At 39.6% G+C, this 14,009-nt stretch overlaps 1 protein-coding gene across 1 annotated transcript in view; it reads left to right on the top strand.

Moving 5' to 3' along the window:
• The window catches only part of KLHL1 (kelch like family member 1), a 683,807-nt gene that overhangs the window by 203,138 nt on the left and 466,660 nt on the right, over nucleotides 1-14,009 (top strand). Inside the window, exon 2 of the mRNA XM_030202420.1 lies at nucleotides 8,318-8,500. Coding sequence (XP_030058280.1) covers nucleotides 8,318-8,500 — 183 coding nt within the window. The remainder of the gene's footprint in view (nucleotides 1-8,317; nucleotides 8,501-14,009) is intronic.

Raw genomic sequence — 14,009 nt, 5'->3', positions numbered from 1 at the left:
GATGTTGTGTTGCTATCTGATATAGGATAAGCAAATTCATACTATACTTACAGTTAAACAATGAAATATTTTTAAACATTCTTTGTTCAGCTGTGAATTTTTGCTTATAGTTGCAATGACAAAAGTTGCAATGTCAGTTTGGTATATTATTGCATCTCTGTCATTTGGACTAATTATAAATTTGTTTATATAGTTTAAATGTCTCATCTTAATTTTTATTCAGTATTGGTTTTCTTTTACACTCACTTATGTTTCTGTTCCATTTACCCTCTGAGATCAGATCACAAGTTGATATGTATATGTTCACAATACAGTACTGCTGCTTGTAAACATAGTTGATTCTGTGGTCCGATTTGTTAAGAATACTTTTTACTTTGTAGTAAAAAAAAGTATTTTAAGAGCTGTGCTTTATTACTTTTATTTAAGTATTTTTGGGGGGGATAAGACTTTCTAGTTTTACTTCACTACTTTTGAAGCCAGTACTTCTACTTTTTACTTAAGTACTTTTTAAAAAAGTAATGAACCCATCTCTGCTGATGAAACACACTTCCCAGTGATGCTAAATAAAGATTAAAAGCAATGTCGACAGTACCAATCACTGTGGCACCCCCTTATATTCAGGAACAATTTTGAAAACAGAACCCCCATTCTTCACCTGTATAAAGCGATCATTAAAATAGGAACAAAACCAATCCACTAATGCCCATCAAATACATTTTTTTCTAATAACATTTGAACATCCACCTTGTTAGACACAAAGAGCACATCCAAGGAAACCAAACAAAATATACCACACTTGAGCTCATTGATCATAGAAACCAACAATGATTCAACACTGTGACCTGGTATAAATCTGTATTGATAGATATCTGACAAATGCTATTGTTCCACAAACTCCATCAGCTGATTCAATACAACTCTTTCAATCTCAAAAATGACAATAATGAAATTGATTTATAATTTTCTATAATTGTCTGATCCAACCTATCCTTTTTTTAAAAGAGGATTAAGTGTAGCTATCTTAAGCAAAACAAGCATAATACTAATCTCTATTAACAATACTTAAAGAGTACAGATCTATCAATGATTTAGTAAGAAGTCATAAGTGTAAAATCTCAGTTATAGTAATGTTACAGTGGGTGATCATCTGGCACCCAGTGATCAACAGATTGTGTGATTCAATATTAGGACAAGTGTGGAGAGGGTTCATTCAAAAATGCCATGTGGCAGCCTGGAACTACCACGGATGCCGGCAGTAGTTCCACCCCAGTGTGTGCCATCTATGGTGCTAACAGAAATATTGAAAAAATATTTCTGTAGGAGGTTACCCGGTGGTAATCGGGTAGCGTCGTGTGCTGCCTGGTTACTGCCGGGTTCACAGGAGCCCTTACTGCTACTTCAACAAGTGAAAGTAAGATCTCCCCCCTGAAATGATTGCATGGCAAGAAAGGACTTACCACATGGCCATTTCATTTTTGCTTATTTTCACCCCTGAGGTAAAAGGGGCCCTGACACACTGCAAAAACATCTGTCGCTGCTAGCGCAGGGCCCATTTTACCACAGCTTAGCAAAAGGGCCCCTAAATGTACAATATAAACAATACCATAATAGACAGTATGGAAGAATATTCAAATAACATAAATACAATGTCAGCATAATACTAATTAAACACCTAATAAGCAAGCAGTAGAGCATTCAAATAACATAGACATGATGTTAATGATTTTCTATCTAGCTGAGAGGCCAATTGCAGAAATATAGATGGAAGTAAGATGGGTAGTACAGAGGCAATTTTATGCCAGTCGACTGAAGCAACTCAGCCAGAGGCCTGAGGTAGATATTAAGTAAAATGGGAGACAATATGGATTCCTGTGGCATCCCACAGTTCAGTATCCAAGGTAATAATGTGCTGTTATTGAAGAGAACTGATTGTTGTCTGCCTGATAAATAGAATTTGAACCATGTAAATACCATGCCACTGATACCTCTTTCTGCCACCTTGTAAGCATAATATTTTGATCCACAGTGTTGAAGGCTGCTGAGAAATCTAGCAACACCAATATCAAGGCAGAACCCTTACCACAATTTCTGTGCAGATCACTGAGAAGGTCGGTAGTTTTCAAGCTTGTCCTGCTCAAGGTGCTCTTTTTCAGAAGGGAGAGCACCATAGCTCTTTGTAGTGTTGTTGGCAACTGTCCTTCCACAAGAGAGGAGTTAACACTTTTTGTGATCTCTTCAATGAGGCCTGTGCTCACTCACTCGCTGTACTATTTTTTCACGAGCTTCCTCTGTGACCTGGTTGAATGACTCCCAGATGGCTGTGCATGGTGGGGTAGAGGGAATGTTCTCCTAATTAGACAGTGAGAGTTTTGATGGACCGTCTGCAGGTCCTGATGGAGACCTTTAATTTAATTTAATTTATTTATTTATTTGTTACATTTGTATCCTACATTTCCCCACCTATTTGCATGCTCAATGTAGCTTACATAGTACCGGAGAGGTGTTTGCAGACTCCGGTGTAAAACATTTGCCAATTCCGGTATAAACAGTTACACAGTGATGTTGTGGTAGAATGAGGTTCATATGGAACAAACACATTAGGGAATCGTATAGAGGACGAGTTACGTTGTGTCCATTAAGTGCTTTGGTTTCGTAGTGTTGCAGGGTTCAGGCATTTAAGTAGGGTTGGTAAGGTATGCCTTTTGAACAGGTAAGTTTTTAGTTATTTCCGGAAGTTTAGGTGGTTATACATTGTTTTCACGGCTTTTGGTAATGCGTTCCATAGTTGTGTGCTTATGTAGGAAAAGTTGGATGCATAAGTTGATTTGTATTTGAGTCTTTTGCAGCTTGGGTAGTGGAGTTTTAGATAGGTTCGTGTTGATCCGATTGTATTTCTGATTGGTAGGTCGATGAGGTCTGTCATGTATCCCGGGGCCTCGCCGTAGATAATTTTATTAACCAGGGTGCAGATTTCGAAAGCAATACGTTCTTTGATTGGGAGCCAGTGCAATTTTTCTCAGAGGGGTTTGGCGCTTTCAAATCGCGTTTTTCCCAATATAAGCCTGGCTGCCGTGTTTTGAGCGGTCTGAAGTTTCTTTGAGTTGTTCTTTGCATCCCGCATAAATTCCATTGCAGTAATCTACATAGCTAAGTACCATTGATTGTATCAGGTTGCAAAATGTTTCTCTCAGGAAGAATGGTTTCACGTGTTTGAGTTTCCATTGTTGGCAAAGAATGTGGCAAAATCATTGCTGGCTATTTGTGACTGGGAGGGCTGGTTCTGTTGTGAAGTTTGCAGTAGGCTGTTTACTGTTTTAAATAAATTCTTGGTTGAGTTTGCAGCTTGTTCAATGTATTGAGAAAAATATAGTTTTTGGCTGTTGTCAAGGCCTGGCAGTACATTTGACATGTGTTTCCTACACCAAATGAATGTACATAATTTCTAGTTTAATTGGTTCCTGATTGGCCTTGCCTGTTGCAAGTCCCTATTGTCCATTATTTATTGTTTTTAGTAAGCCCAAGAGCTAGGGATTCCAACATGTGGTAAGTAGTGTCCTGTTTGTCTCAAGTGTTCTCTGAGGATAGCAGAACACATATTATCACATACCCTCCCCCCCTAGGAATTACATTCCTTAAGATTTTTTACTTAACTGCTGGTCCCACGTGAGTGAGTCGGGCGGAAAGGCATCTGTGCATTTGTGGTATGCTTCTATAGTCTTATAGAATGTTGGGTAGCGTCTGTGCTAGGCTCCGTCAGATGATATCACCCACATACGGTAATGTGTGTTCTGCTGTCTTCTGAGAAAATCTGCTATAGGTGAGTAACTTTGTTTTATCATCAGGTATTATTACATTGTGTGGAAGAATTTAGGAAGGAAATTTTATAAAGGCACATAGACATAATTGGACCTTCCCTGCCTATGTGTTCTCTCTGGGAAATCATTTTATAAACTATTTTTTTTTGTATATTTTACAAGCAGAAACTAGTTCTAATAAAATTGTGTGAGGGTATTCAAGCATAAAAAGTAAGTGTAACAATAGATTGTACCTACCTTTGTATGACGTACATGTAGGAGATTCCAAGGACCTAACTAGGGCAGAGCTCTGGGGTAGGGTTGTGATATATATTCAGATTTTATATAATATATCTGTATATGCATAGTGTGTGAATACATGTTTACACCATTGGAACAGATATGAATTTTTTTGAGAAAATTTGGTATATATTTAGAGAGGTGTGGTAGCCCTGTTAGTCCACAAAGCATATGGACATGTCAAAAGGCCAAAATAGACATCCATGTGCTTGAAATGTCCAAAATCTGATTTTGCAAGGCACAATTTGGATATCAGACACTGTTGTGTGTCCAAACAGCAAGGGGAATTGTTATGAGTGTGTTTTGGGTAGAACTAATGAGGGCCCCAAAACAGGACATCCAACAAAAATTACCAAAGCAAGGGAAATTTCCAAGTCTAAAAATAAGGATGTCTTTAGTTAGACTTGTTTCAATCACATCTAGGGTATAAAAAATTGCTCTGATTGAACCACTTGCCACTGGAGGGATTAAGACAAGTCTTCTTAACCCCCCCAATAAGTGCTGTCCCCCTCCCTCTCCTCTGAAAGTGAAACTAGAAAAAATAGCAAGCTCCATGACAGCTTCAGGTATTATGGGCACTCTAAGCAGACAAGCATGCAGATCTGAGGAATAGCTTTGTGGTTAGTGCAGTGGACTGTAAACCAAGTGACCCAGGATCAAATTGCACTTTTTTAAGTTGTGTGACCTCCAGGAACAGAAAAATGCCTACTGTACATACAGTGGGGGAAATAAGTATTTGATCCCTTGCTGATTTTGTAAGTTTGCCCACTGACAAAGACATGAGCAGCCCATAATTGAAGGGTAGGTTATTGGTAACAGTGAGAGATAGCACATCACAAATTAAATCCGGAAAATCACATTGTGGAAAGTATATGAATTTATTTGCATTCTGCAGAGGGAAATAAGTATTTGATCCCTCTGGCAAACAAGACCTAATACTTGGTGGCAAAACCCTTGTTGGCAAGCACAGCGGTCAGACGTCTTCTGTAGTTGATGATGAGGTTTGCACACATGTCAGGAGGAATTTTGGTCCACTCCTCTTTGCAGATCATCTCTAAATCATTAAGAGTTCTGGGCTGTCGCTTGGCAACTCGCAGCTTCAGCTCCCTCCATAAGTTTTCAATGGGATTAAGGTCTGGTGACTGGCTAGGCCACTCCATGACCCTAATGTGCTTCTTCCTGAGCCACTCCTTTGTTGCCTTGGCTGTATGTTTTGGGTCATTGTCGTGCTGGAAGACCCAGCCACGACCCATTTTTAAGGCCCTGGCGGAGGGAAGGAGGTTGTCACTCAGAATTGTACGGTACATGGCCCCATCCATTCTCCCATTGATGCGGTGAAGTAGTCCTGTGCCCTTAGCAGAGAAACACCCCCAAAACATAACATTTCCACCTCCATGCTTGACAGTGGGGATGGTGTTCTTTGGGTCATAGGCAGCATTTCTCTTCCTCCAAACACGGCGAGTTGAGTTCATGCCAAAGAGCTCAATTTTTGTCTCATCTGACCACAGCACCTTCTCCCAATCACTCTCGGCATCATCCAGGTGTTCACTGGCAAACTTCAGACGGGCCGTCACATGTGCCTTCCGGAGCAGGGGGACCTTGCGGGCACTGCAGGATTGCAATCCGTTATGTCGTAATGTGTTACCAATGGTTTTCGTGGTGACAGTGGTCCCAGCTGCCTTGAGATCATTGACAAGTTCCCCCCTTGTAGTTGTAGGCTGATTTCTAACCTTCCTCATGATCAAGGATACCCCACGAGGTGAGATTTTGCGTGGAGCCCCAGATCTTTGTCGATTGACAGTCATTTTGTACTTCTTCCATTTTCTTACTATGGCACCAACAGTTGTCTCCTTCTCGCCCAGCGTCTTACTGATGGTTTTGTAGCCCATTCCAGCCTTGTGCAGGTGTATGATCTTGTCCCTGACATCCTTAGACAGCTCCTTGCTCTTGGCCATTTTGTAGAGGTTAGAGTCTGACTGATTCACTGAGTCTGTGGACAGGTGTCTTTCATACAGGTGACCATTGCCGACAGCTGTCTGTCATGCAGGTAACGAGTTGATTTGGAGCATCTACCTGGTCTGTAGGGGCCAGATCTCTTACTGGTTGGTGGGGGATCAAATACTTATTTCCCTCTGCAGAATGCAAATAAATTCATATACTTTCCACAATGTGATTTTCCGGATTTAATTTGTGATGTGCTATCTCTCACTGTTACCAATAACCTACCCTTCAATTATGGGCTGCTCGTGTCTTTGTCAGTGGGCAAACTTACAAAATCAGCAAGGGATCAAATACTTATTTCCCCCACTGTACATATACAAATCACCTGTTAGTCTGAAGAGTTTTTTCCTGTTCCTGGATGGTGCATAATTATAAAATAAAAAAGTTAAAAGTGGGATTTGAACTGGGTCCCTTGGTTTACAGTCCACTGCACTATCCACTAGGCTGCTCCTCTGCTCTACATGGAAATATGGAGGGTTGTGTGGCCATTTTCTAAGAATGCTGCCATACAGATATCCATGTCCCTTGTTCCCCCCCCCCCCCCCCCCCATTTATAATTTGGATATTCCAGTTTGTAAAATTGTTATTCATGCTGGATGTATCCAGCACATGGATGTGCATCTCACATATTTTCAAACAGGACATATGCTGTATGTATTTCCTTTTCAAAAATACAGCAGGGCACCCAGGTCATATTCCATTGCACCTCTGTTGTTTTAAATGGTGAGCCCTCCAGGGATAAGGAAATACCTACTTACCTGAATATGCATTACCTGAATATCACTCAGGCTTGCACTTAGGCACAGCAGTATATCTGTTTCTGGAGGGCTCACAATTTAAAAATTTAAAACAAATCAGAGCTGAAGTGATATTCCTGTGTGCTACTTTGTTCAGAATGCTCATTCCCTTATGTTGTCAGGAAGCCTAGTTTCCCTTTATGGTGTCACTTTCAAGGGTGAGGATGGGAGACAGTAACCCCTGGGGGATTAAGGAGGGTTCTCCTCAGTGGTCAGCTACTCAATCAGGGCACCATTTTATACCCTGAAAATGATTAAAACAGGTCTAAATTAGGACATCCTTCTTTTTTGACTTGAACATTTCTTCCCGCTCAGTTATTGCTGTTAGATATCCTAAATTTGGGTCATCTAAACATGCCAAAAGCACACCCTTACTATTTGAATACAGTGTTTGATGTCCAAATTCTGCCTTTTGAAAATCACGATTGTGACATTTTTACCAGATGGATTTTTGGGGCATTTTGAGATGTACATATGTTTGTCATTCTTTGACTCCTAGGTTTGTTTTTTATTGATTTTTTTTTTTGTTGGTCCTCCCCTACTTCTTCTATTCTCTAATACTAACCATTTTGTAGGTCCTTCAGTAATTTTTATCTGCCACCTAAATGGCATTTTCATATTAACTATGGCATAGTGAATTATTATTTTCTTTTTTTCCAAAGCAGCGGTAGGCCCAATTTGGGCTTACCGCACGCTAAAACAGAACTACCACTTGCCCAATGTGCTCACCAATGGGAATTCCCTGCTGGAGTGCACGCCATTTCTGGTGCTCTGGGAAATGTTTTTCCCCCTAGCATGGCTCTAACCTGGTGGTAATTGGGCATCGCCGTGCGCTGCCCGGTTACCGCTGGGTAATTGCGAGAGTCCTTACTGCCACCTCAATGGGTTGTGGTAAGTGCTCCCCACTGCATGGCCACGCAGTAAGGGTTATCTTACCATGTGGCCATTTTTTGGAGCAAGGGGCTTTTTACCCACTGCAGTAAAAAGGGACCTGGTGCACAGGAAAAACTTCTCCCACCACAGGGCCCTTTTTTCTACAGCTTAGTAAAAGGACCCCTATATATTTGTTGACAAGATCAAGGAATACCTCTGTTAGATAACTTCAAACTAAACACTTAAATTTTCTTTGCCTTATGCCAAGTCAAGTATATTTTACTGCATAAAATGTGTTGAATTGTTCTTTTTCAATTTCTCTTTATTTCAGTCTTGTAATTTGGTCTGTGCAGTTTCTTAAAAGTACTGAAAATAGAGGTCTCTATCTAGATTGGAAAATCTCTGCTATCTTGTGCTTTCAGTGCTTTAAGGAGAGAAAGAGACATTGATTTTTCCCTATCAGCTTTTGCAACTCTGCCAGAATTGGCCTGCGATTAAGTCTAGACAATTGCTGCCACTTCATCAGCACTACTTTTCCTTTATGGTTTTCAGACTGTCAGCAGTGAGCCATAATCTGACACCTCAAAGTGAAATGGATTCCAACAGCTCTGAGGAGTTTTACCAGGCCGTGCACCACGCTGAACTAACCTTCAGGAAGATGGAGAGTTACCTGAAACAACAGCAACTCTGTGACGTCATTTTGATAGCAGGGGACCGCAAGATTCCTGCACATAGGTAAAGCATTGCACATATTCAGGAGGCAATTCTATAACCTAGGCTCTCACATTTATGCACATCTTATGGGCCAGATTCTATATATGGTGCTTAAAAAATCCACACGGAAACTATTTCCACCTAAACCTATTCTATAAGCGGCACCTAGATTTAGGCGGAGTATATAGAATATACTTAGTCGATATCATATCTCCTAAAACTACGCACATCCAACAAAAATGTGGTGTAAATCCCGGTGCATAGGTTTAGATGCAGAGGGCCGTATTCTATAACAATATGTGTAAATTTTGGAACACCCATGAAATGCCCATTTTCCCACCCATAACCATGCCCCTTTTTGCCTACACACATTTAAATTTAGGTGCAGTGTCTTACAGAATACTCTTAGGGAGTTGTGCACGTAAATTCTAATTATTGCCAATTAGCGCTCATTATTGTTTGTTAAGGGGTCCTTTTACTAAGCCGCCTAACATGCGCCAAATCAGAAGTACCACCAGGATACCACGTGACCCAGGCAGTAATTTCATTTTTTATGTATTTCCAGTACAAGCACCGCCCAATTAACATGTTAGAACTTACCGCTAAATGAATGGGTGGTGGTAATGTCTCAGGTCCAAAATAGAGGCAACGCCAGTTTTCATTTTGCCGCACATCCATTTTCGGCCCCCAAAAAAGGCCTTTTTTGCAGGCGCACTGAAAAATAGACCTCAATGCATCCAATTCACATGTATACAGCAGCGCAGGCCATTTTTCAGCGCACCATAGTAAAAGAATCCCAAAGTGCTATTAACAATGCTGATTGGTTTGTTAAGCCTATTCAATTACGTGAGTTGTTATAGAATATTCTTGGACTTTGGCGTGGAACGCTATGCACAATATATATAGAATCTTGGAGTATGCGCATAAATATTTGGAATGTTAGCATTTACTTGTGTTTCTGCACATTTATGAGCATAAATGCTATCATGGCACCTAACTGCTATTCTGCAAATACCTGCTAAATGTACACATTTATTTATTTATTTATTTATGTACGACATTTATAACCTGACTATCCAAATATCTAGGTGAGGTACAATAAAACATTCATTAAAAAAAACACAAAATACATAATCTTACAAATCACAAACTCTAAAACCTCATAGTGTGTATTTCCAAGGGGTGCATACACAGGGGTGGAGTATTGACAAGATACAGGTGAGGCTCACACATATGTATGTAATTTACAGAATACTATCAGTTATACATGCCCCGGCCACATCCAGGTGCTTGTACCTTTATCAGTTATATGGCTTGTACCAGCACCTAAATTTTAGGTGCATTGATATCTTGTTAAGCCAGTGTTTTATAATGGAACTTAGATGCATGCCTACTGCATGCCTTCCAGGCACCTAATTAATGACACCAAGTTATAGAATTACCCTTTCAATGTTTTATGTAAAGCATTTATCATAGGGATGAGCAAAGAGAAAACCTTTTAGGGTTATTTTCGGTTCTTGTTGACTTTTGTCCAGATTTTTTTTTTTGCTTCATTTCAAACATTTGTTTTAATAAACATTGTTAACATGTTAAAACTTTCTGATATACATCATTAGATATGTGGGTGAATTCTATAAACCGCATCTAAAAACTTGGTATGGAAAAAAACACACGTTATCCTATAAGCAATGCCTAAAGTTAGGTGCAGCTTATAGAATAGCACTTAAGAGCAAAGGATCACATGTAAATTTAGGTGCATCCATTTACACTAAGAAAAATGAGGTGCAAATACCCTCACCTAAATCTACACGTATAACCCCCTTATTCTATAATTGTGTAACTCAAATCTATGCCCACTCTCTACCCCGAAATGCCCATGACCCTCCCATTTCCACACCCCCTTTTCTGGGATTAGCATAAAATTTACATGTTTACATCTTAATTGATTTCAATTAGTGACAATAGTTTTTTAAAAGCTAATTATTAGCACTAATTGGCTAGTTTTCCAATTAAATTGCACATGTAAATTGGGCATGTGCCCAAATTTGCATGCACAATTTTTGGTGACATTTATAAAATTAAGGAGATAAATGTGTGTTAATTTGTAGGTTGACATGTTAAAATTAATGATTGATTTTTATTTATTTATTTATTTATTTATTTATTTATTTATTTATTTATTTATCGAGATTTATTAACCGCCTTTATGAAGAGATTCGCCCAAGATGGTGTATAGCAGGTACAGTTTAACATAAAACTTACAATTTTGTTAACAGCATAACAATAGTAAAATGATCAATACCAATACCAACATATTTAAATACTGCTGCCCTCCCCTATAAAGGGTCCGATGCGGTTTACAGCATTTCAAACAATTCAGTATAAAGAAAAGAAAATACAATAACAAATATAAACTAAAATACAACAAATTCAATTAAGACTACTCATCTTTATACTAAAATCAGGCAAATAAATACATCTTAATTTTCTTACAAAAAGAAAGATAACTAGCCTCTGTTCTGATAATAGTTGGAAACATGTTCCAATAAGGAATCAAAAAGTCCTAGCTATTTTCAAGAATCAAAGACCTTTTAAAACCACTGGGCATAATATCAAAGATTCATATAATCTCTTGGAAGACCTATCTAAAGGAACACACACCAAATCAGTACTTGTGGAGAAAGTAAGGCCATAAATAGCCTGAAAAAAAAACAAGAAAAGGGGTCCTTTTACCAAGTGGCGTCAATGTGTGGGTTTGCTGCGCGCTGATGCCTTCTTTAACTACCACCTGTAAAAGGACTTTTTATAAAAAATGGAAATGGCAGTATGATAAGTGTAACATTTGCTGCATGGCCCTTCCTATTTAGGAGGCGGTAAGGGCTCCCGTGCTAACATGGTGGTAACTGGACAGCGCGCGGCAGGTAAGCCCTCGGTGCTAAAAAATGTTAAATAATTTTGGGGTGATGAAAATGCTGTGGGAGTCAGCACTATTGCTAAGCTCCTGCAGTAGCCCGGCAGTGGTCTGAATCACTGTGCGCCAAGCCCACGGTAGCCCTACTGCAGCCTGGTAAAATGTCCCTAAAATGATTTATATAAGTGACAGTGCATTTTGTCTACCATAAAAGGTACCGGTACTCAAATGCCAGGCCACCCTTCAGGGGTGGAGTGATCATTGAGGGACCCACCCTACAATAGACAGGACCCCTGCAACCAGTCATAGAATCTATGACAAGGCAGAATTTGTATGTAGAACCTGAGCTCTTTCATTAAAATACGAGAACCATGGGTCAAGTTTAGCAGAGAGTGGAAAAGGTGCTGGTACTCAGTACCCCCAAGTACCCCCTCAAAAAAAGTCCTGATAAGTGATCAAGTATAAACATAAATAGAATACATTAAGTAAACTTAAAACCAGCAAATTGAAACCTAATAATAAAACTACCATGAAACAGGATCAAAAATATGGGGCCCTTTTACCAAGCTGCAGCAAAAGGGGGCCTGCGCTGGCATTGGCTCTTTTTTTCATGCGCACCGAGCCCTTACTGCCCTTATCATGTGGCACTGCCCGATTACCAAACAGAAGAAAGTAGAGGCTGATCAAAGGACAATTAGCGCCAGGTACACCCCGGCGCTACAAATATAAATATATTTTTGTAGCGCCGGATATGACAGCGCACTAGGGGTGGAAAGTACCACTGGGCTGCTGTGGTAGCCTGGCTGTACTTCCTATTTAGCGAATGGTAAGACCTCTTTGGGCTTACCGCCTCTTAGTAAAAGGGGCCCATACACATTTAACAGCACTTAAATTCAAATAACAGTTATATTATAATTTAGTACATACCAGCCTTTTTAGTACATACTAGCCTTTTTACTAAAATGCACTAAGCAGTTAGCATGCAAATTATTGCGTGCTGATAGTACACTGGCATGGCAACAGTTACCATGCTCACCAGGAAAAAAGCACAATTGGCCTCAAGAATTGGTGTGGCAACTTAAAAATAAGTTGTAAATGTTACAACTTTAACATATAAGTCTAAAACAAAATTATATAAATATACTACACGTTTTTTCTTAATTTATAACATTTACAACTTATTTTTATGGTACCCTTTTTTATTATATCATCATGTATAATAATCTCGAGTTTATGTCACTGAATTATTGAGTCATTTGCTCACTAATGGATTATATAAGTTCTGCAGACTTCTGGGGCTCATTTTCGAAGCAGATGGACATCTCAAAATGTCCAAAATGAAATCAATCTGCCAAAATTGTCCAAAGTGCGATTTTCAAAAGGCAGAATTTGGATGTTCTACACTACAGTGCACCCAAATAGCAAGGGGCATGTTTTAGGCAGGAATAGAGTAGGAAGGGCCCAAAATCAGGACATCTAACTGCAGTAATCAAGGGGGAAGAAATATCCAAGTCTAAGCATTTTACTAAGGTGTGCTGAAAAATGGCCTGCACTGGTGTAGACACGTGTATTGGACGCGCATAGGTCCATTTTTCAGCGCACCTGCAAAAAAGGCCTTTCTTGGGTGCCGAAAATGGACATACTTTAAAATAAAAATTGTCACACGTCCATTTTGGGCCTGAGACTTTACCGGCACCCATTGATCTAGCAGTAAAGTCTCATGTGTTAACAGGGCGGTAATGGTCTACGCACGTACAATGCTGATTACCACCTGGTTAGGGCCGCATGCTGGAAAATTTCCGGTGCGCCTAGTGAATGCGTGTAAAAATTGAAATTACTGCCTGGGCCTCGCGGTAGCTGGGTGGTAGTTCAAAAATGACATGCGTAGGATATGCGTACTCATCTATGCGGCTTAGTAAAAGGGCCCCAGAGTTACAGTGGAATTTGAAACTGGTATGGATTCCACTGCACTGACCACGAGGCTGCCCTTCTGCTCTGCAGGGACAACAATGTGGCCATTTTTGTACAAATGATGCCAGATAGATGTCCAAATCGCAGGTTTTTTGCTGTTTATAATTTGGACATTTCAGTTTGTAAAATGGCTGTTCGTTTTAGATGTTCTCACATATTTTCAAACAGGAAACGCTAATGTATTTCCTGTCTGAAAATGGCTATGAGATAGATGGGTTTATTTTGGACGTTATGTGCAGGACATCCCAATTCTGACTTGGCTTTCTTTTGAAAGTTCCTTTCTACATGTCATTATTATCATTTTTCTCTGTTTGTAGTGATTGTTTTTGGTTTATGTAATATCATTTTTTCAGTTTGTATACATTTGTATACATTGGATCATATCATTTTAAAAGTGCTGGAATTTTTAATAAGCTGGTAAATTTCATCCATTCAACAAGGAAGGATCCCTTACGGGAAGGGAACAGTATTACCCCCAAAAAAGTAGGGAAGAGATGTAGGTCATCCTGTAATAGGTAGGACACCAGATATAGATAAACACAAGTCTTTATTGCCAGAAGATAGATACAGTGAACTCAACATGGTCCCATGCTTCAGCAACAAAATGCCTGCTTCAGGAGTCAAAGTATCTGTGAAACTGTCGCCAAA

The sequence above is a fragment of the Microcaecilia unicolor genome, chromosome 4, assembly GCF_901765095.1.
Source record: "Microcaecilia unicolor chromosome 4, aMicUni1.1, whole genome shotgun sequence".
Taxonomy (NCBI): domain Eukaryota; kingdom Metazoa; phylum Chordata; class Amphibia; order Gymnophiona; family Siphonopidae; genus Microcaecilia; species Microcaecilia unicolor.
This window is presented reverse-complemented; position numbering and strand designations above follow the sequence as displayed.